Below are 24740 nucleotides of genomic sequence, written 5' to 3' on the forward strand. Positions count from 1 at the left end.
TTACAATGTTTTCTCGAATTTCATCGAGCTCTTCCTCTGTTTCAAATCTCTCAAATCTGGTCACATATCGTTTTAGGCACTTCTTCCAAATTCCATTCATGCACTTTTCTGTTACATCCTCCCACGCTGCTGCAATATTTTTTATGCACTGAAGAATGTTATAACTTTTCCAAAAATCACGCAATGTTATGTCATCATCAGCATCTGTAGCAGCTATGGCTTGGGCGAATGTAGATCTGAGGTAGTATGCTTTAAACGTGGCAATTGCCCCTTGGTCCATAGGTTGAATGAGTGGTGTTGTGTTAGGTGGCATATAAACCACTTTTACATCAGGATTAAGGTCACCCAGGTGTGGTGGATGTCCAGGTGCGTTGTCTAAAATCATTAAAATTTTGAACTGGATTACTTTCCCTAAGCAATATTCACGAACTTGGGGAATGAAACAGTTAACAAACCAGTCTGTGAACAATGCCTGAGTCATCCACGATTTAGCATTTGACCGGTAATACACAGGCAGCGTGTGCTTATTAATGTTTTTAAATGCACGTGGGTTTTCTGAGCGATAGATAAGAAATGGCTTAAGCTTAAAACCAACAACGTTTCCTCCAAGTAACAAGCTTACCCGATCCTTGAATGCTTTAAATCCTGGCATAGTTTTTGATTCTTGGTGAATGTATGTGCGCTCAGGCATCCGTTTCCAGAACAGACCCGTTTCATCAACGTTGAATATTTGTTCAGGTAAATACCCTCCCTCTTGGATTAATTCATCCAAAGTGTCAATGAACTTTGCAGCGGCTTCTGAATCTGCACTTGCTGCTTCTCCTGAAACCCGCACATTATGCAGACTGAATCTTCTTCTAAAACGTTTAAACCATCCAGTGCTTGCCTGGAAATTCTCTTTGTAATCCTCACCAGCTTTCTCCTTTAAAGTCTCAAACAAACTTTTAGCCTTCATCTGAATTGTTAGAAGGCTTATGGGTGTACGTTTTTGTATTTGATCTTCTATCCACAACATTAATAATTTCTCCATTTCATGAATGGGCCCTTGACGTTGTTTTGTTATTATTGTTGATTTCATTGGTGCGGAACCTTTTACAGCTTCACGTATGCGTTCCTTGTCCTTAATGATTGTGGAAACTGTGGAATGCGACAGTTTCATATCACGGGCAATCGCATTCACTTTTTTACCTTCGTCATACTGCTTTATTACTTTCATTTTTAACTCCAAATCAAGAGCTTTCCTCTTCTTTGTAGCCTCTTTGCCACTACACGGTACCGGCCTTTTGGACTGCGACATGGTCAGACCCATACAAAGGCTGCTGCTTACAGTCACTTCTCATCACACACAAGCACCGCCTTTGCGCACACAAGCACTGTCTTGCCGATGGTCGTAAGTACCGCCTTTGCGACCGATGGTCGTAAGTACCGCCTTTGCGCACACAAGCACTGCCTTGCCCCTTTACGCACATACGCAAATAAGCATCACCCTCAGTGCGACCGATGGATGTAAGTACCGCCTTTGCGCACACAAGCACTGCCTTGCCCCTTTACGCACATACGCAAATAAGCATCACCCTCAGCGCGACCGATGGACGTAAGTACCGCCTTTGCGACCGATGGTCGTAAGTACCGCCTTTGCGACCGATGGTTGCAAGTACCGCCTTTGCGCACGTATCGCCTCTTCAGTGCGACCGATAGTCGTAAGTACGGATGGCCGTAAGTCGCATAGGTCGTAAGTCGACGAGTATCTGTATTTGTAATACAATAATACAAAATATAATGGGGTAGATTTATCAAGCAGCGGATGCTGCAATCTACCCCCGAAGTTTCAGGTCTGCCTGAAATTTAAGTTAAGAAGCAGCGGTCATAAGACCGCTGCTTCTTAACTCATCCGCCACGTCTGAGGTGGCGGACAGCAATCACCCCGATCGGATACGATCGGGATGATTGACACCCCCTGCTAGCAACCAATCTAATCGAATGTTCAGGGGGCGGCATTGCACAAGCCAGAAATGCTTGTGCAATGATAAATGCCGACAGCGTATCATGTGCGCCCGACATTTGATAAATCTACTCCAATATATCAACCAATAGATATAAAAGTTCCTATTTTCAACACTAAAAGGGACAGATTCAGATAGAGCATGCAATTTTAAGCAACATTCTAATTTACTCATATTATGAATTACTCTTCATTCTCTTGGTATCTTTATTTGAAAAAGCAGGAAAGTAAGCTTACAAGCTGGCCCATTTTTGGTTCAGCACCTTGGATAGTGCTTGCTGATTGGTGGCTACATCCAAATTCCAAAACTGCCAAATTTCAATGGCATAAATCATTCCATTACTTATGACATACTAAATAACATTTTAATTGCCTCAATGAGCACATGATATGACATCATAAAACCTGGGAAGCAATTTCCACTAGTCTATCATTTTGAAACTGAAGTAAAAATATCCCTAAAGTTGGCACTTCATTATTGTGTACATAAATGGTAGCTGAAAGTAAAAGTCAATACTAGCATGTCTGAAACTCTAGGATAGACCATTGAAACAAATAAAGGGGACTTTCATAGATAAAGTATAAAATACTTCATGCAGAAAGCTCCTTTATTTGTTTCAAGCGATCACCGTTCTAAGCTGCTCAGGAAGCCCACTGCAGATCGCTGTTTTGCTTGAGAGGTGACGTTTTCACCTCTTTAGCCAATAGCCGTGCGGGAAATCGTCTTGGCGCCGGATTTCCCGCACACTATTTGCTAATAGGTGAAAACGTCACCTCTTAGCAAAATAGCGTTCTGCCGTGGGCTGCCTGAGCAGCTCAAAACGGCAATCGCTTGAAACAAATAAAGGAGCTTTCTGCATGAAGTATTTTATACTTTATAAATGAAAGTCCCCTTTAATTATTTCAATGGTCAATTGAACCATATTCTACTTTTACAGCATACTGTAAAATCATTCTAAGATCACACAAAACAGTATACAACTTTTACTGGTTAACGTTACCCTAAGCTTAGCTCGAAGATGCATAACACTCTGCTACAGTTAGTAGCCAAGCAGATCATTTCTACACTAATTTTCTACACTGTCTATATGTCAAGAACAATTCTAAAGTAATTTAACGTTTAAGTGATATCACTACTATTACAGACAAGCTTTCTACCACAATATGCTACTTATCTGGGAATCTAGATCTGGAGCAGGCCATGCTGGGACAAATGCCAGTGGGACTAATTCCCTTTTTGCCCTACCCATGAGGATAAATACAGGGGCCCTTCGCTTCAGCTAACCATAAACTTATTCTGATCACTATTTCTTAGATGAAAACATTTCACTCAATGTCCCTAACACATATGGGGCAAGATTACGAGTGTAGTGCAAATTAGCGTTTCCCCCGTTGAATTCACTAGAAGTAAACTTTTACAAGTGGGAATATTTTTTTTTTGGAAAAGTGATAACCAGACGCATGCAGAAAGCCTGAACTTTGAATATCGCAAACGCATTTACGTATTCTCCCATAGACTTCAATGGAGAGCAAAAAGTGATAAAAAAAAACAGACATACAATATAAATATTCTAGTTATTCTGAAATATATATATACTAGTCCTAAAGCCTGTGTACACGGACCAATTTCTGCAGTACAGCGGTTCCACCCCTTGCTCTCTCTCTATCCCCCCTCTCTTCTGCTCTCTCTCTCCCCCCTCTCTTTTGCTCTCTCTCCCCCCTCTCTTTTCCTCCCTCTTTTGCGCTCTCTCTCCCCCTCTCTTTTGCTCTCTCTCCCCCTCTCTTTTGCTCTCTCTCTCCCTCTCTCTATCGCCCCCCTTTTGCTCTCTCTCCCTCTCTTTTGATCTCTCTCTCCCCCCTCTTTTGCTCTCTCTCTCCCCCCTCTTTTGCTCTATCTCTCCCCCCCTCTTTTGCTCTCTCTCTCCCCTTTTCTTTTGCTCTCTCCCCCCTCTCTTTTGCTGTCTCTCCCCCTCTCTTTTGCTGTCTCCATTCCCCCTATTTTGTAATCTCTCTCCCCCCTCTTTTGCTTTCTCTCCTCTTTATTTTGCTCTCTTTCCCTCCTCTCTTTTGCTGTCTCTCTCTCCCCTTTCTTTTGCTCTATTTCCCCCTCTCTTTTGCTCTCTCTCCCCTCTCTTTTGCTCTCTTTTCCCTCTCTTTTGCTCTCTCTCCCCGCTCTCTTTTGCTCTCTCTTGTTTCAAGATCCAGATCTATCTGAGGAGACAGATTTGCATAATCTCCATTCCACTGCCTGAGCATGCTCAGCTGTAGAGGTCTGAGATGAAAACGAGCAAACGGAATGATGTCCATTGCCGCCACCATCAATCCAATTACCTCCATGCACTGAGCCATTGATGGCCGAGGATTGGACTGAAGGGATCGGCATGCATTGAGAATCTTTAACTTTCTGACTTCCGTCAAAAAGATTTTCATGGATACCGAGTCTATTAGAGTTCCCAGGAAAGGAACCCTTGTCTGTGGAATTAGTGAACTCTTTTCTAGGTTCACCTTCCACCCGTGAGTCCTTAGAAAGGACTTTGTCAGTTGATAAGACGACGCCTGGATCAGAATATCGTCCAGATAAGGCGCCACTGCAATGCCCCGCGGCCTGAGAACCGCCAGCAGAGACCCTAGAACCTTTGTGAAGATCCTGGGTGCCGTGGCCAAACCGAAAGGAAGGGCCATGAACTGAAAATGATTGTCCAGAAAGGCAAACCTCAGGAACTTGTGATGATCTCTGTGGATAGGAATATGGCGATATGCATCCTTTAAGTCCTTGGTAGTCATATTGACCCTCCTGGATCAATGGAAGAATTGTCCGAATAGTCTCCATCTTGAAGGATGGAACTCTGAGAAACTTGTTTAGACTCTTGAGATCTAAAATGGGTCGGAACGTTCCCTCTTCTTTGGGAACCACAAAAATATTTGAGTAAAACCCCTGCCCTTGTTCCTGTACTGGAACAGGACAAATTACTCCCATAGTGGAGAGGTCTTTTACACAACGTAAGAACGCCTCGCTTTTTATCTGGTCTACAGACAATCGTGAAAGAAGAAACCTTCCCCTTGGGAAGGAATTTTTTAACTCCAACTGATACCCTTGAGACACGATCTCTAGTGTCCATGGGTCCTGAACGTCTCATATCCATGCCTGGACAAAAAGAGAAAGTCTGCCCCCTACCAGATCCGGTCCTGGATCGGGGGCCGCCCCTTCATGCTGTTTTGGGAGTAGCAGCGGACTTCTTGGGCTGTTTACCCTTGTTCCAAGCCTGGTTGGGTCTCCAGATGGACTTGGCTTGTGCAAAATTCCCTTCCTGTTTAGAGGAAGAGGAAGAGGGGACTCCCTTGAAATTTCGAAAGGAACGAAAATTACTCTGTTTACCCCTTTGTTTAGATGATTTATCCTGAGGTAGGAGGTGACCCTTATCTCCCGTAATGTCAGAAATGATCTCTTTCAAGTCAGGCCCGAACAGGGTCTTTCCTTTGAAAGGAATAGCCAAAAGCTTGGATTTAGAGGACACATCCGCAGACCAAGATTTTAACCATAAGGCTCTGCGTGCTAAAATGGAAAATCCTGCATTCTTAGCCGCCAATTTGGCGATCTGAAAGGCGGCATCCGTAACAAAAGAATTAGCCAGCTTAAGAGCCTTAATTCTATCCAATATTTCCTCTAAAGAAGTCTCTGTCTTAAGAGACTCTTCTAAGGCGTCAAACCAAAAGGCAGCCGCAGTTGTGACTGGTACAATGCAGGCCGTCGGTTGTAACAGAAACCCTTGATGAATAAATAGCTTTTTTAGAAGACCCTCCAACTTTTTATCCATAGGGTCTTTGAAAGCACAACTGTCCTCAATAGGGATAGTCGTACGCTTAGCCAGGGTAGAGATAGCTCCCTCCACCTTAGGAATCGTTTGCCAAGAATCCCGAACAGTGTCAGCTATAGGGTACATTTTCTTAAAATTAGGGGAAGGTGCGAACGGGATACCAGGTCTCTCCCATTCCCGCGTAACAATTTCCGAAATTCTCTTAGGAACCGGAAAAACATCAGAATAAGAAGGAACCTCTAAGTATTTGTCCATCTTACACAATTTCTCTGGTGGTACCACAATAGAGTCACAGTCGTCCAGTCACTAAAACCTCCCGAAGTAACAGGCGGAGGTGTTCAAGCTTAAATCTGAAGGACATGACGTCCGAGTCTGTCTGAGGTAACGCACTCCCTAAATCAGAAAGTTCCCCCTCAGACAGAATCTCCCTACCCCCCAAATCAGATCCCTGGGAGGGCATATCGGAGAGTAAATGAAGTGGACGCAGTTGAGGAACATGGCGTCGCTTGTGTGGGCGTTAAGGGCTGTGACGCTTGGGGAGAAAGTAGTGGCATACCCTGAGTCTCATCAGTCTGAGAAACATCCTTAGATATATCTTTGTTAAAGAAAATCTACTCTCTACATTGTAATGTCCTCTCAGTGCATGAGGGGCAAAAAGTAACCGGGGGTTCCACATTGGCATTTAAACACATGGAACAAGTACTGGCATTAAGATCATCCATTGTGAAAACAAAATGTTATTTAATTATGTAATACACTCTTTATATAGAAAACCGTTGTAAAAATAAAAGCAACTGTGCCTTTAAAAAATAAAAATGTTTTGCTCAGTACACTGTACTAAAAAGTTTTAATAATTGTGGCTTTGGAGACAAAAACGTCGTGTTTTTACGTATCCCAGAAAAACTGTCAACTAATTTGGAGCAGTAACTTACACCTTAAAAAATACTATCACCTCGCCACAGCTCTGCTGCGGCGCCTACCTGCTCCCTATGACCCAGTAACAAACAAGCATCCGAACAGCAGAGTGTCTAAACCGCCTGTTCTACACACGCAGTCTAGACAAACACTGGAGACAATTACTCTGTCCGACTCCCAGAAAGACACTGTGCGGCTTCTCTCAGCGTGCGATTGAGTGCCCCACCCATCGTGGGCATACCAAACGAAACTCCCGAGCGGCTCTGTACAGTAGCATAAAATGGAGTCGCCGGGATAAATGTGACCCAAAACACAAGTCCAATAAGAAAAGCCAGTCCCCCATTTAAATCTAACAACTCCCGGTCTGATGAGACAACCCCTGAGCCGGGAGTATACAAGAGCAGCATACCGGAGTGTAATACACTAATAAAATCCCCAGCGTCAGCCCAAAACCTGAAGGGGTTATCTTCTTAAAGACACCTCAAATGTACCTCATGCAGCCCCATACACAGGCCCAATAACGATGGCAGCCCTCTAGGACCGTGTATTAGTAGCACACAGACATAGGTTAGGATAGCCAGTTCACAGAGGAAAACGACAGTCTTTTCTGAGGTACTAGGTGTCACAGAAAGTAATAGACTGCACATACCTCAATGCTGAGTAACAGCATGACTTGTCCCACACTGAGGTCCTTCTTCTGCTCCAGGAATCTGTGGGAACAAAACTGGCCCTTAGATAAAATCTGCTAAGACCATATTCAGTAGTGCAGCACACAGTCTGGGAGTCACAGAAAAGAACGTATTTGAATCTACACAGCTCCCCTTGCTTTACCCTTAAGTAAAATAGTACACACCGGTACCATTTAAAAATAATAAACTCTTGATTGAAGAATCTAAACTCACACCTCACTTTACCTCTTCCTATCACTAACACAGGCAAAGAGAATGACTGGAGTGGGAGGGAAGGGAGGAGCTATATATACAGCTCTGCTGTGGTGCTCTTTGCCTCCTCCTGCTGACCAGGAGGCGTAATCCCATAAGTAAGGATGAAATCCGTGGACTCGTCATATCTTATAAAAGAAATAAAAACATTTTTTTTTAGTTGTTCTTGCCTCATGGTGCCTCCCTGGCCCATTGGGCCCCTGAAAGGAGTCACCCCTGTCACCCCCTGATGGCGGCCCTGAGTGTATCATTACTTGACAGAGGTATATAGCACATGTAATAGAAATATAGTTTTCACTCACTCAAGCACTTCATCAAGGGTTAGCTCCTCATTATTCCGTATTCGATTGTCCATCTCTAAGATTTTTCTGTGGTAAGGGTTAGATGGTGCACGGATCAGATGATGCAAAGTAATTGGTCTGTAGGCAACAAAAGAGAGTTTGCTTTTTATTTTCCTGACATTACCCATTTGACTGATGTTGTCTTTAACAGCCCAATATACATAAGGACATATTTGTATTACATGGTTTACGGTGATAAACATGACATCATGTAAAGTTCATTTAAAAGCTCTTACTTAGAATCCCTAGCTGCAGTAGACACTCTGGGTTAGATCCTATGTGAGCCACTAAAATGGAGTTGCTATGAATAAAAAAATCTAGCATCACATTATTTGTTTCTATATCATATACAGTCTAACTTCCCCCAGTATTTAACCCTAACAGTGGTGTCCCCTACAGTGCAATAAACTACTCACACTGCCGCCGCTTGCCCTCTACATGTGCTTCATCCCACTACAATTATCCCTGCCCCACTACACAATATCTTATACACTGCAATTTTCCCTAACCATGTCCACCACACCACAATTATGACTTCAACTTAAACTCTCTCATCACAATCCCCCTACAATGAGACCCACAATCTGCAGTCCACCAATACCCAGTGAGCCGCTAGCACCAAAGGACCCAATTTTGACCACTAAACATAAAAAGATAAAATAAAAAGTTACAAAACAAATTAAGTCCAAAAGGTACCTACAGTAATTTCCATTCATTTATCTCCAGCTTCTTATATCCAACAACAATTGCAAACCACACAGTCCTCTTCTTCTAGCTCTGAACTAGTAAAAGACTCCCTCTCTTTATCTTATTTTTTTTTTTTTTAAAACAGTCTTGCGTGTGAGGGCTTATGTTTGATTCCTCTTAAAGGGACACTGAACCCAAATTTTTTCTTTTGTGATTCAGATAGAGCATGTGATTTTAAGCAACTTTCTAATTTACTCCTATTATCAATTTTTCTTTGTTCTTTTGCTATCTTTATTTGAAAAAGAAGGCATCTAAGCTTTTTTTCTTGGTTCAGTAATCTGGACAGCACTTTTTTATTGGCGGGTGAATCTATCTGTATTTAATTAGCCTTTGCAGAGACAGTGCTAAATATTTTTATCTTAATTGGACATTTAACCCCTTAATGACCAGACCATTTTTTAATTTTCTTACCCTTAAGGACAAGGGCTATTTTTACATTTATGCAGTGTTTGTGTTTAGCTGTAATTTTCCTCTTACTCATTTACTGTACCCACACATATTATATACCGTTTTTCTCGCCATTAAATGGACTTTCTGAAGATACCATTATTTTCATCCTATCTTATAATTTACTATTAAAAAATATATAAAATATGATGAAAAAAATGGAAAAAACACACTTTTTCTAACTTTGACCCCCAAAATCTGTTACACATCTACAACCACCAAAAAACACCCATGCTAAATAGTTTCTAAATGTTGTCCTGAGTTTAGAAATGCCCAATGTTTACATGTTATTTGCTTTTTTTGCAAGTTATAGGGCAATAAATACAAGTAGCACTTTGCTATTTCCAAACCACTTTTTTTCAAAATCAGCGCTAGTTACATTGGAACACTGATATCTGTCAGGAATCCCTGAATATCCCTTGACATGTATATATATTTTTTTAGAAGACAACCCAAAGTATTGATCTAGGCCCATTTTGGTATATTTCATGCCACCATTTCACTGCCAAATTCGATCAAATAAAAAAAATTGTTCACTTTTTCACAATTTTTGTCACAAACTTTAGGTTTCTCACTGAAATTATTTACAAACAGCTTTTGCAATTATGGCACAAATGGTTGTAAATGCTTCTCTGGGATCCCCTTTTTTCAGAAATAGCAGTCATATATGGCTTTGGCGTTGCTTTTTGGCAATTAGAAGGTCGCTAAATGCTGCTGCGCACTACACGTGTATTATGCCCAGCAGTGAAGGGGTTAATTAGGTAGCTTGTAGAGAGCTTGCAGGGTTAATTTTAGCTTTAGTGTAGAGATCAGCCTCCCACCTGACACATCCCACCCCCTGATCCCTCCCAAACAGCTCTCTTCCCTCCCCCACCCCACAATTGTCCCCACCATCTTAAGTACTGGCAGAAAGTCTGCCAGTACTAAAATAAAAGGTGTTTATTTTTTTTTATTTAAAAAAAAATGTATTCATCTGTGATGGACCCCTGCCTTAGCCCCCAACCTCCCTGATCCCCCACAAACAGCTCTCTAACCCTCCCCCTGCTACCTATGTGCCGCCATCTTGGGTCTGCCAGTACCCAGTTTTCCCCCAAAAACAAAGGTTTTTTTTACAATAACTTTTTCTGTACTGTAGCTGCCCCCCCCCTCAATACCCTCACCCCTCCCCCTCCTAGATCCTTTTACATTTAATATTTATATTGGGGGTTTTCCCCCCTCCTTCTCACTTCATTTATCATTGGTGGCAGTGGTTGCTGCGCGCGCACACAGACACGCGCTCACGCCCCCGCAGGCACCATCCCGCACGCTCCTGGCATCCGGCGTGCAAATTACACTTACAGGAACCGGATGCCGGGTAGCGATGAGCCGCCCACCCGCCTCCCTGCTAAGCTTCCACCGACCGACGAACGGCACCATCGCTACCGGTGCAGAGAGGGCCACATAGTGTCTCTCTCTGCATCGGATGCTTGTAAAAGGGTATTGCAGGATGCCTCAATATTGAGGCATCACTGCAATACCCTGAGAGCTGCTGGAAGCGATCGCAATCGCTTCCAGCACTCTGTTAGACAAATGACGTACCAGGTACGTCCATTGTCACTAACTGATAGTTTTTGCAGGACGTACCTGGTACGTCAGTTGTCATTAAGGGGTTAATAATAGATTCTTTAAAACTGCTCTCTGCATTCCCCATTAATATTCTAGATTCTGGCCTTTAAAGTCAGCAAAAATGCACAGTAACACACTGCATGGCATATACTTACACATGCAGATACACATACACACTACATAGCATACATTTACACATGCAGATACACACACACACTACATAGTATACACTTACACATGCAGATACACACACACACTACATATCATACACTTATACAGGCAGATACACACACACACACTACATAGCATACACTTACACATGCAGATAGACACACACACTACATAGCATACACTTATACATGCAGATACATACACACACACTACAAAGCTTACACTTATACATGCAGATACACACACTACACAGCATACACTTATACATGCAGGTACACACACACTACATAGTATACACTTACACATGCAGATACACACACACTACACAGCATACACTTACACATGCAGATACACACACACACACTACATAACATACACTTACACATGCAGATACACACACTACATATCATACACTTACACATGCAGATACACACACTACATAGCATACACTTACACATGCAGATACACACACACTATATAGCATACACTTATACATGCAGATACACACACACTACATATCATACACTTATACAGGCGGATACACACACACTACACAGCATACACTTATACATGCAGATACACACACACACACTACACAGCATACACTTATACATGTTGATACACACAAACACACTACATAGCATACACATACATGCAGATACACACACTACATATCATTCACTTATACAGGCAGATACACACACACACACACACTAAACAACATACACTTATACATGCAGATACACACACTACATAGCTTACACTTATACATGCAGATACACACATACACTACATAACATACACTTATACATGTAAATACACACACACACTACATAGCATACACTTATACATGCAGACACACACACACACACACACACTACATAGCATAAACTCATACAGGCAGAAACACACACACTACACAGCATACACCTATACATGCAGATACACAGCCACTACATAGTATACACTTATACATGCAGATACACACACTACATAGCATAAACTTATACATGCACATACACACTTATACATACAGATACACACATACACTACATAGTATACATTTATACATGCAGATACACACAGATACACACACTACATAGAATACACTTATACATGCAGATACACACACACATATAGATACAGATAGACACACACACTACATCATATATGGGTATCTGTAATTCATTGTATGGGATCCTGGGGTTGTCAAGCACATTAGCTGTCAGTCTGAGGCTGCCACTGTTTGTTACCCTGCTCATCGTATAAAACTGAAGGCATGCTAGTATTATCACCAGGGGTTAGACGTCATCACTACTAGAGGTTAGAGGTCACCATTACCTGAGGTCAGAGTGTATACAGCCTTCTTACTCCTGCTTAACCCACACACAATTCCTTTTCCACAGGGAATCTAACAGGTATCTAACCCTGGGAGACAAAAGCCAGCTGCTTATCAGTATGGGCCCAACAGAGTTTAAAAATATATATATATATATATTTTTAATTTTAATGCATGGGGCAATGCGAGACAGATGGCTAGCAACCAGGGACAGCAGGACAGACCCCTAAAATTGGGACTGTCCCGCGAAAATCGGGACAGTTGGGGGGTATGTGAATAACATAACAAAAGTATCTTTGTTAAAGGGACATGAAACCCAACATATTTCTTTCATGATTCCAACAGAGAATACAATTTTAAAAATGTTTCCAATTTACTTCTATTATCAAATTTTCTTTGTTCCCATATTATGCTTTGTTGAGGAGATACCTAGGTAGGTAGCTAGCATGCACATGACTGGAGCTCTACATGGCAGGAAAAAGTGCTGCCATCTAGTGCTCCTGCCAGTGGATAACATTCTTGCAAAATTGCTGCCATATATTGCTGCAGACACGTGCACACTCCTGAGCTTACCATCCAGCTTTTCAGCAAAGAATCCCAAAAAAAACAAAGAAAATTTGATAAGAGAAGTAAATTGGAAAGTAGTTTAAATTTGTATGTTCTATCTGAATCATGAAAGATCAATGTTTAAATTGATCTGCATTAAGTTTTAGGGGCCGATTTATCATGTGTCTGGCGGACATGATCCGCTGTAGCGATCATGTCCGCCAGACATCAATAAATGCTGAAGGCGAACTGCTGAACTGCTTGTGCAGTGCCGCCCCCTGCAGATTTGCGGGGGTGCCAATCAACTCAATCGTATATGATCAGGCGGATTGATGTCTGCCGCCTCAGAGGAGGCGTACGTGTTAAGGAGCAGCGGTCTTAAGACCGCTGCTTCTTAACTCCTGTTTCTGGCGAGCCTGAAGGCTCACGCGGAAACAGATGTATTTGGCCTCATGCGGGCCATGATAAATCGGCCCCTTAGGCTCCCTTGAGGCTAGTGAAAGAATGCCCTGAGCAAGTAATAGCTGTTGCAACTTAAACTGCTTACAGGAGTCTGATCTCGCACAATCCACAACTGGTGTTGACAGGGTCACTATCGGGCAGATATGTCACTATCAATTGTGCGTACATGCTGAGGGACACAGGTCTCCTGACCTGCCTGGATATATAAATGCAATTCACAATGATTTTTTTTTTGTATTTAAAGGAACATAAAGGTGTAATCTGACATGCACTAGAATGCATTTTAAATGTGACCAGAAGATTTTTTGTAATTGCAATATACTTGCAGCTACTACTATGTCAGTGGTAGTACATCTTAAAGGGCCATGAAACCCAAATTTTTGAGAGAGGGAGAGAGAGAGAGAGAGAGAGAGAGAGAGAGAGAGAGAGAGAGAGAGAGAGAGAGATTTCATTCATGTCCATTGTGACCAAGAACTTTTAAGATCAAGATTTTGTGTTGGACTTCAATATATCTTGCTGAGGATTCAGAATGAAACCATATTTGTGTAGTGTTTTTAAGTTCTTTTTTTACTTAAGTGTACAACCTATATAAGGGAGTAAAAGAAGGTCTAGAATCATTGACCCCATTAAGGGGCATAACTAGACCTCATTGGACACCTTGGCAAAGGCTGTGGTAGAGTCCCCCATTTCAAAAACACCCTTTCTGGTTGGCAGCAAAAGTTGAGCAGGCACCACACAGCAGCAATAGATGCTGCTTGTTTGTGACTGTAAGTTATACTTTCCCCTTGGTTAGTCTAAGCGCAAGACAATATGCACTTCTTCTACAAATAGGTTTTTCTGTTCAGCAACACTGCGGTGGTCATCTTGTAAACCCTGCTACCAAACACTGTGAGCCCTATTTTGCAGGGACACACAAAGGGAGCAGACAAGATGCAGGTGGAGCCTGGGACCCACAAAGCCACCCTGTAGCAACCCCAGTATTTATTGCATGGCCAAATGTACCTCTAGAGGTGTGGGGTCAGTCTCAGTTTGAGACCCCTGTAGTTTTGTCTTTGCCCATATTCTAATCCATTAACATTTGGTGTGTAAAAGTTTCATAACTCAGGTGATTTTTGTATTCCATCTCCATGGAATTTCAAACCAGAGCAATTGTTATTTAAAGGGACATAAAACAAGTTGGGATAGAGACAAAAACAGAATTTATGTTTACCTGATAAATTACTTTCTCCAACGGTGTGTCCGGTCCACGGCGTCATCCTTACTTGTGGGATATTCTCTTCCCCAACAGGAAATGGCAAAGAGCCCAGCAAAGCTGGTCACATGATCCCTCCTAGGCTCCGCCTACCCCAGTCATTCGACCGACGTTAAGGAGGAATATTTGCATAGGAGAAACCATATGGTACCGTGGTGACTGTAGTTAAAGAAAATAAATTATCAGACCTGATTAAAAAACCAGGGCGGGCCGTGGACCGGACACACCGTTGGAGAAAGTAATTTATCAGGTAAACATAAATTCTGTTTTCTCCAACATAGGTGTGTCCGGTCCACGGCGTCATCCTTACTTGTGGGAACCAATACCAAAGCTTTAGGACACGGATGAAGGGAGGGAGCAAATCAGGTCACCTAAATGGAAGGCACCACGGCTTGCAAAACCTTTCTCCCAAAAATAGCCTCAGAAGAAGCAAAAGTATCAAACTTGTAAAATTTGGTAAAAGTGTGCAGTGAAGACCAAGTCGCTGCCCTACATATCTGATCAACAGAAGCCTCGTTCTTGAAGGCCCATGTGGAAGCCACAGCCCTAGTGGAATGAGCTGTGATTCTTTCGGGAGGCTGCCGTCCGGCAGTCTCGTAAGCCAATCTGATGATGCTTTTAATCCAAAAAGAGAGAGAGGTAGAAGTTGCTTTTTGACCTCTCCTTTTACCGGAATAAACAACAAACAAGGAAGATGTTTGTCTAAAATCCTTTGTAGCATCTAAATAGAATTTTAGAGCGCGAACAACATCCAAATTGTGCAACAAACGTTCCTTCTTTGAAACTGGTTTCGGACACAGAGAAGGTACGGTAATCTCCTGGTTAATGTTTTTGTTAGAAACAACTTTTGGAAGAAAACCAGGTTTAGTACGTAAAACCACCTTATCTGCATGGAACACCAGATAAGGAGGAGAACACTGCAGAGCAGATAATTCTGAAACTCTTCTGGCAGAAGAAATTGCAACTAAAAACAAAACTTTCCAAGATAATAATTTGATATCAACGGAATGCAAGGGTTCAAACGGAACCCCCTGAAGAACTGAAAGAACTAAATTGAGACTCCAAGGAGGAGTCAAAGGTTTGTAAACAGGCTTAATTCTAACCAGAGCCTGAACAAAAGCTTGAACATCTGGCACAGCAGCCAGTTTTTTGTGAAGTAACACCGACAAGGCAGAAATCTGTCCCTTCAGGGAACTTGCAGATAATCCTTTTTCCAATCCTTCTTGAAGGAAGGATAGGATCCTAGGAATCTTAACCTTGTCCCAAGGGAATCCTTTAGATTCACACCAACAGATATATTTTTTCCAAATTTTGTGGTAAATCTTTCTAGTTACAGGCTTTCTGGCCTGAACAAGAGTATCGATAACAGAATCTGAGAACCCTCGCTTCGATAAAATCAAGCGTTCAATCTCCAAGCAGTCAGCTGGAGTGAAACCAGATTCGGATGTTCGAACGGACCCTGAACAAGAAGGTCTCGTCTCAAAGGTAGCTTCCAAGGTGGAGCCGATGACATATTCACCAGATCTGCATACCAAGTCCTGCGTGGCCACGCAGGAGCTATCAAGATCACCGACGCCCTCTCCTGATTGATCCTGGCTACCAGCCTGGGGATGAGAGGAAAGGGCGGGAACACATAAGCTAGTTTGAAGGTCCAAGGTGCTACTAGTGCATCCACTAGAGCCGCCTTGGGATCCCTGGATCTGGACCCGTAGCAAGGAACTTTGAAGTTCTGACGAGAGGCCATCAGATCCATGTCTGGAATGCCCCACAGCTGAGTGACTTGGGCAAAGATTTCCGGATGGAGTTCCCACTCCCCCGGATGCAATGTCTGACGACTCAGAAAATCCGCTTCCCAATTTTCCACTCCTGGGATGTGGATAGCAGACAGGTGGCAGGAGTGAGACTCCGCCCATAGAATGATTTTGGTCACTTCTTCCATCGCTAGGGAACTCCTTGTTCCCCCCTGATGGTTGATGTACGCAACAGTTGTCATGTTGTCTGATTGAAACCGTATGAACTTGGCCCTCGCTAGCTGAGGCCAAGCCTTGAGAGCATTGAATATCGCTCTCAGTTCCAGAATATTTATCGGTAGAAGAGATTCTTCCCGAGACCAAAGACCCTGAGCTTTCAGGGATCCCCAGACCGCGCCCCAGCCCATCAGACTGGCGTCGGTCGTGACAATGACCCACTCTGGTCTGCGGAATGTCATCCCTTGTGACAGGTTGTCCAGGGACAGCCACCACCGGAGTGAGTCTCTGGTCCTCTGATTTACTTGTATCTTCGGAGACAAGTCTGTATAGTCCCCATTCCACTGACTGAGCATGCACAGTTGTAATGGTCTTAGATGAATGCGCGCAAAAGGAACTATGTCCATTGCCGCTACCATCAACCCGATCACTTCCATGCACTGAGCTATGGAAGGAAGAGGAACGGAATGAAGTATCCGACAAGAGTCTAGAAGTTTTGTTTTTCTGGCCTCTGTTAGAAAAATCCTCATTTCTAAGGAGTCTATAATTGTTCCCAAGAAGGGAACCCTTGTTGACGGGGATAGAGAACTCTTTTCCACGTTCACTTTCCATCCGTGAGATCTGAGAAAGGCCAGGACGATGTCCGTGTGAGCCTTTGCTTGAGGAAGGGACGACGCTTGAATCAGAATGTCGTCCAAGTAAGGTACTACAGCAATGCCCCTTGGTCTTAGCACAGCTAGAAGGGACCCTAGTACCTTTGTGAAAATCCTTGGAGCAGTGGCTAATCCGAAAGGAAGCGCCACGAACTGGTAATGTTTGTCCAGGAATGCGAACCTTAGGAACCGATGATGTTCCTTGTGGATAGGAATATGTAGATACGCATCCTTTAAATCCACCGTGGTCATGAATTGACCTTCCTGGATGGAAGGAAGAATAGTTTGAATGGTTTCCATCTTGAACGATGGAACCTTGAGAAACTTGTTTAAGATCTTGAGATCTAAGATTGGTCTGAACGTTCCCTCTTTTTTGGGAACTATGAACAGATTGGAGTAGAACCCCATCCCTTGTTCTCTTAATGGAACAGGATGAATCACTCCCATTTTTAACAGGTCTTCTACACAATGTAAGAATGCCTGTCTTTTTATGTGGTCTGAAGACAACTGAGACCTGTGGAACCTCCCCCTTGGGGGAAGTCCCTTGAATTCCAGAAGATAACCTTGGGAGACTATTTCTAGCGCCCAAGGATCCAGAACATCTCTTGCCCAAGCCTGAGCGAAGAGAGAGAGTCTGCCCCCCACCAGATCCGGTCCCGGATCGGGGGCCAACATTTCATGCAGTCTTGGTAGCAGTGGCAGGTTTCTTGGCCTGCTTTCCTTTGTTCCAGCCTTGCATTGGTCTCCAAGCTGGCTTGGCTTGAGAAGTATTACCCTCTTGCTTAGAGGACGTAGCACCTTGGGCTGGTCCGTTTCTACGAAAGGGACGAAAATTAGGTTTATTTTTTGCCTTGAAAGGCCGATCCTGAGGAAGGGCGTGGCCCTTACCCCCAGTGATATCAGAGATAATCTCTTTCAAGTCAGCCGACCAAGATTTCAACCAAAGCGCTCTGCGCGCCACAATAGCAAACCCAGAATTCTTAGCCGCTAACCTAGCCAATTGCAAAGTGGCGTCGAGGGTGAAAGAGTTAGCCAATTTGAGAGCATTGATTCTGTCCATAATCTCCTCATAAGGAGGAGAATCACTATCGACCGCCTTTATCAGCTTATCGAACCAGAAACATGCGGCTGTAGCGACAGGGACAATGCATGAAATTGGTTGTAGAAGGTAACCCTGCTGAACAAACATCTTTTTAAGCAAACCTTCTAATTTTTTATCCATAGGATCTTTGAAAGCACAACTATCCTCTATGGGTATAGTGGTGCGTTTGTTTAAAGTGGAAACCGCTCCCTCGACCTTGGGGACTGTCTGCCATAAGTCCTTTCTGGGGTCGACCATAGGAAACAATTTTTTAAATATGGGGGGAGGGACGAAAGGAATACCTGGCCTCTCCCATTCTTTATTAACAATGTCCGCCACCCGCTTGGGTATAGGAAAAGCTTCTGGGAGCCCCGGCACCTCTAGGAACTTGTCCATTTTACATAGTTTCTCTGGGATGACCAACTTGTCACAATCATCCAGAGTGGATAATACCTCCTTAAGCAGAATGCGGAGATGTTCCAACTTAAATTTAAATGCAATCACATCAGGTTCAGCCTGTTGAGAAATGTTCCCTGAATCAGTAATTTCTCCCTCAGACAAAACCTCCCTGGCCCCATCAGACTGGGTTAGGGGCCCTTCAGAGATATTAATATCAGCGTCGTCATGCTCTTCAGTATCTAAAACAGAGCAGCCGCGCTTACGCTGACAAGTGTTTATTTTGGCTAAAATGTTTTTGACAGAATTATCCATTACAGCCGTTAATTGTTGCATAGTAAGGAGTATTGGCGCGCTAGATGTACTAGGGGCCTCCTGAGTGGGCAAGACTCGTGTAGACGAAGGAGGGAATGATGCAGTACCATGCTTACTCCCCTCACTTGAGGAATCATCTTGGGCATCATTGTCATTATCACATAAATCACATTTATTTAAATGAATAGGAATTCTGGCTTCCCCACATTCAGAACACAGTCTATCTGGTAGTTCAGACATGTTAAACAGGCATAAACTTGATAAAAAAGTACAAAAACGTTTTAAAATAAAACCGTTACTGTCACTTTAAATTTTAAACTGAACACACTTTATTACTGCAATTGCGAAAAAACATGAAGGAATTGTTCAAAATTTATCAAATTTTCACCACAGTGTCTTAAAGCCTTAAAAGTATTGCACACCAAATTTGGAAGCTTTAACCCTTAAAATAACGGAACCGGAGCCGTTTTAAACTTTAACCCCTTTACAGTCCCTGGTATCTGCTTTGCTGAGACCCAACCAAGCCCAAAGGGGAATACGATACCAAATGACGCCTTCAGAAAGTCTTTTCTAAGTATCAGAGCTCCTCTCACATGCGACTGCATGCCATGCCTCTCAAAAACAAGTGCGCCACACCGGCGCGAAAATGAGGCTCTGCTTATGCTTTGGGAAAGCCCCTAAGGAATAAGGTGTCTAATACAGTGCCTGCCGATATTATTATATCAAAATACCCAGATAAAATGATTCCTCAAGGCTAAATATGTGTTAATAATGAATCGATTTAGCCCAGAAAAAGTCTACAGTCTTAATAAGCCCTTGTGAAGCCCTTATTTACGATCGTAATAAACATGGCTTACCGGATCCCATAGGGAAAATGACAGCTTCCAGCATTACATCGTCTTGTTAGAATGTGTCATACCTCAAGCAGCAAGAGACTGCACACTGTTCCCCCAACTGAAGTTAATTGCTCTCAACAGTCCTGTGTGGAACAGCCATGGATTTTAGTTACGGTTGCTAAAATCATTTTCCTCATACAAACAGAAATCTTCATCTCTTTTCTGTTTCTGAGTAAATAGTACATACCAGCACTATTTCAAAATAACAAACTCTTGATTGAATAATAAAAACTACAGTTAAACACTAAAAAACTCTAAGCCATCTCCGTGGAGATGTTGCCTGTACAACGGCAAAGAGAATGACTGGGGTAGGCGGAGCCTAGGAGGGATCATGTGACCAGCTTTGCTGGGCTCTTTGCCATTTCCTGTTGGGGAAGAGAATATCCCACAAGTAAGGATGACGCCGTGGACCGGACACACCTATGTTGGAGAAATAATATAATATGTACTTAAATTACTTTAACTTCAAATGTATACTGCAGTGCCTTACCATTAACCCTTTCTTTTTAGTTTCTGAATTGTAAAGCTCAAACTCCCCCCCACACAATTCCTTTTATGGCTGTATCTATGTTTATTGTTCTTTTGGTAGAATGCAAAAGTAAATAGGGATTATCTGCTGGAGCATGCCTAGAAGCTGTGAAATGCAATGCCTGTGCCTAAACACTGATGAGAGGGGTGGAGTTAGCTGCTCCAGGCAGCTTAGCTATGTAATTCATTTTGCTTATTTTTGAAAATTATTTTAAAATACTTGCCAGCAATTTTTAAACAATTTGTTTATGCAAACTATTTTAAATTAATTAGCCCTTTTAGGATATGCACAGATCTTAACCTGTTTTGTGGCACTTTAAGTTGACTAAATTAAAATGACAAAGTAACAACAACATCTGGTTTTGTTTCACACATAGGGCTAGATTACAAGTTGAGCGCTATTTAGTGCTTTCGCTCACGTGCAAACATCACTGGAAGTAAACCTTTAAATGTATGCGGTTAGCACATGTAGTACAAGTTAAAAGTATATTGTTTAAGACTTTTGATATCATGGCCGCGTTAACTTCTTCTCCCCATAGACTTCAATGGAGCGTACTTTGAAAAAAAACCTAACACTTATTGCTCTGGCGCTAATCCGATACTGCGTTGGACCTACAGCTCTAAAGCCGACGGTAGTTTTGAATATTCACATAGAAGAAAATTTTCTTTTTCTTTTTAAAAATATATATAAAATTATTAATTTTACCCAGAATGATTCAATTCTGCCTTCAGAAGACCTCACAAGTGACAGCTTTGAATAATGCCTTATTCCCCGTGTATCTTGTAGAGAACTAAAGAGAATGTGCAGCTGATCTCTACATTTTGCAATTTAAAAAGATAAAACACAGTTATGCCCACTGCCCAGAATGTCTGCAAGAGGTGCAAAGGTCCCTCACAGTTCAGTCTATCAGTGCATGGATGACTGTAATGCACAGGGGAAAGCTCATTCATAGAATAGCCAGTCACCCCACATTTTATGTTTTGTCACTTTTTGTGTCATAAAAGCAGGACCCCCCTCACAGTTCAATCTATCATGTGGATGTAATGAACAGGCCAAGGAATCAAAGCTCAGAAGTAACAGTAGCCCCATTTGTGTGTCATAATGAGAGTTGAGACACAAACTGGACTAATGTTAATTCTAAACTTTGATATCCCTGGCCTGTGCATTACATCCATAGACTGAACTGCAGTAAATATTTGCTGTTTATTTTAGTTACCACTTCTAGTCTAATACTACTTCTTAGTCTTATCAGTGCACGCACCCTCTGCTAAATGTCAGTGGCACGTACAGACATGCGCACTTAGGCGATTGCCGATTAACTTCCCCTGTATGATAGATGTGCTGCGCGAGGGCTCCAGAGATTTTTAACGGGTATGCTTGCCGCTACTGAGCAATAGTTAAAACATACTTTATTCCAAAAAATACATTTTTATTTTTTGGAATAAAGTGTGTTTTTCACTATTGCGCAGTACCGGATTTTTGCCAACGGACAAGCGGTTTGTCCTCCACTTTATGTAGCCTGCTCCACGCCAGTGACGCCACCTCTTTTTGGCTCAGACCTCCCTCCTCTCACACACGCCGGTGTTCTAAAGTTATGCGTCTACCCCGTAGGAATGTGTCACCGGAAGTGAGGAGATATACACATTCCTACGGGGTAGGCGCATAACTTTAGAACACAGCGCAAGGGCTGCATACAGGTTAATGGGTATGGCTCAGAGTCTCAGACCTCCTTCCTCTGACGCACACGCCGGAACACCGCGCAAGGGCTCCTGAGATGTAAATATTTGTGTTAATTAATGTTAATAATAGCTCAGACCTCCCTCCTCTTACACACGCCGGTACGCCAGAGATGTTAATGGGGGCATTTTTACTCAACATCCATATGATTTGTGTTGACTCTGCTGAGGCTCAATTTTCGGCAGCTTTGCTCTCTTTCGGCCGAAATGGAATAGGGCCGAAATTTCGGTGCATCCCTAACACACATATATATATATATATATATATATATATATATATATATATACTATACACAGTATATATATATATACTGTGTATATATATATATATATATATATAACATAATTTATGCTTACCTGATAAATTTATTTCTCTTGTGATGTATCGAGTCCACAGATTCATCCATACTTGTGGGATATTCTCCTTCCTTACAGGAAGTGGCAAAGAGAGCACCCACAGCAGAGCTGTCTATATAGCTCCTCCCTTAGCTCCACCCCCCAGTCATTCGACCGAAGGCTAGGAAGAAAAAGGAGAAACTTTAGGGTGCAGTGGTGACTGAAGTTTTTTAGATAAAAATATACTGCCTGTCTTAAATAAACAGGGTGGGCCATGGACTCGATACATCACAAGAGAAATACATTTATCAGGTAAGCATAAATTATGTTTTCTCTTGTAAGATGTATCGAGTCCACCGATTCATCCATACTTGTGGGATACCAATACCAAAGCTTTAGGACACGGATGAAGGGAGGGACAAGACAGGTACCTTAAACGGAAGGCACCACTGCTTGTAGAACCTTTCTCCCAAAAATAGCCTCCGAAGAAGCAAAAGTATCAAATTTGTAAAATTTGGAAAAAGTATGAAGCGAAGACCAAGTCGCCGCCTTACAAATCTGTTCCACAGAAGCCTCATTTTTAAAAGCCCATGTGGAAGCCACTGGTCTAGTAGAATGAGCAGTAATTCTTTCAGGAGGCTGCTGGCCAGCAGTCTCGTAAGCCAAACGGATGATGCTTTTCAGCCAAAAGGAAAGAGAGGTAGCCATAGCCTTCTGACCTCTCCGTTTACCAGAATAAACAACAAACAATCTTTAGTTGCTTGTAAGTAGTTTAGTAACTAACTTTAAAGCACGAACCACATCAAGATTGTGCAACAGACGTTCCTTCTTTGATGAAGGATTAGGACACAGTGAAGGAACAACAATCTCCTGATTGATATTCCTATTAGAAACAACCTTAGGAAGAAACCCAGGTTTGGTACGGAAAACCACCTTATCTGCATGGAAAACAAGGTAAGGTGAGTCACACTGTAAAGCAGATAACTCAGAAACTCTTCGAGACGAAGAGATAGCTACTAAAAACAAAACTTTCCAAGATAGAAGCTTAATATCTATGGAATGTATAGGTTCATACGGAACCCCTTGAAGAACTTTAAGAACTAAGTTTAGGCTCCATGGTGGAGCAACAGGTTTAAATACAGGCTTGATCCTGAGCAAGGCCTGACTAAATGCTTGAACGTCTGGGACATCTGCCAGACGTTTGTGTAAAAGAATAGACAAAGCAGATATTTGTCCTTTTAAGGAATTAGCTGATAATCCCTTCTCCAATCCTTCTTGGAGAAAAGACAATATTCTAGGAATCCTAATCTTACTCCATGGGTAACCCTTGGATTCACACCAATAAAAATATTTTCGCCAAATCTTATGATAAATCTTCCTGGTGACAGGCTTTCTAGCTTGAATCAGGGTATCAATGACCGACTCAGAGAAACCACGCTTTGATAGAATCAGGCGTTCAATCTCCAAGCAGTCAGACGCAGAGAAATTAGATTTGGATGCGTGAATGGACCTTGGATTAGAAGGTCCTGCCTCATTGGCAGAGTCCACGGTGGAACCGATGACATGTCCACTAGGTCTGCATACCAAGTCCTGCGTGGCCACGCAGGTGCTATCAGAATCACTGAAGCTCTCTCCTGCTTGATTCTGGCAACCAGACGTGGGAGGAGAGGAAACGGTGGAAATACATAGGCCAGATTGAAGGACCAGGGCACTGCTAGAGCATCTATCAGTACCGCCTGGGGATCCCGGGACCTGGACCCGTAACAAGGAAGTTTGGCATTCTGACGGGACGCCATCAGATCCAATTCTGGTGTGCCCCACAGCTGAGTCAGCTGGGCAAATACCTCCGGGTGGAGCTCCCACTCCCCCGGGTGAAAAGTCTGACGACTTAGGAAATCCGCCTCCTGTTCTCTACCCCTGGGATATGGATTGCTGAGAGATGGCAAGAGTGATCCTCCGCCCATCGGATTATTTTGGTTACCTCCATCATCGCTAGAGAACTCTGTGTTCCTCCTTGATGATTGATATAAGCTACAGTCATGATGTTGTTCGACTGAAATCTGATGAATTTGGCCACAGCTAGCTGAGGCCACGCCTGGAGCGCATTGAATATTGCTCTAATTTCTAGAATGTTTATCGGTAGTAGAGTTTCCTCCCGAGACCATAAGACCTGTGCCTTCAGAGAGTTCCAGACTGCACCCCAGCCTAGCAGGCTGGCATCTGTCGTTACTATGAGCCACTCCGGCCT

At 42.8% G+C, this 24740-nt stretch overlaps 1 protein-coding gene across 1 annotated transcript in view; it reads right to left on the reverse strand.

Annotated features, from left to right (window-relative positions):
- The window catches only part of HELZ2 (helicase with zinc finger 2), a 463733-nt gene that overhangs the window by 172699 nt on the left and 266294 nt on the right, over window positions 1-24740 (reverse strand). Inside the window, exon 14 of the mRNA XM_053715946.1 lies at window positions 7976-8092. Coding sequence (XP_053571921.1) covers window positions 7976-8092 — 117 coding nt within the window. The remainder of the gene's footprint in view (window positions 1-7975; window positions 8093-24740) is intronic.

Source organism: Bombina bombina, chromosome 1, assembly GCF_027579735.1.
Source record: "Bombina bombina isolate aBomBom1 chromosome 1, aBomBom1.pri, whole genome shotgun sequence".
Taxonomy (NCBI): domain Eukaryota; kingdom Metazoa; phylum Chordata; class Amphibia; order Anura; family Bombinatoridae; genus Bombina; species Bombina bombina.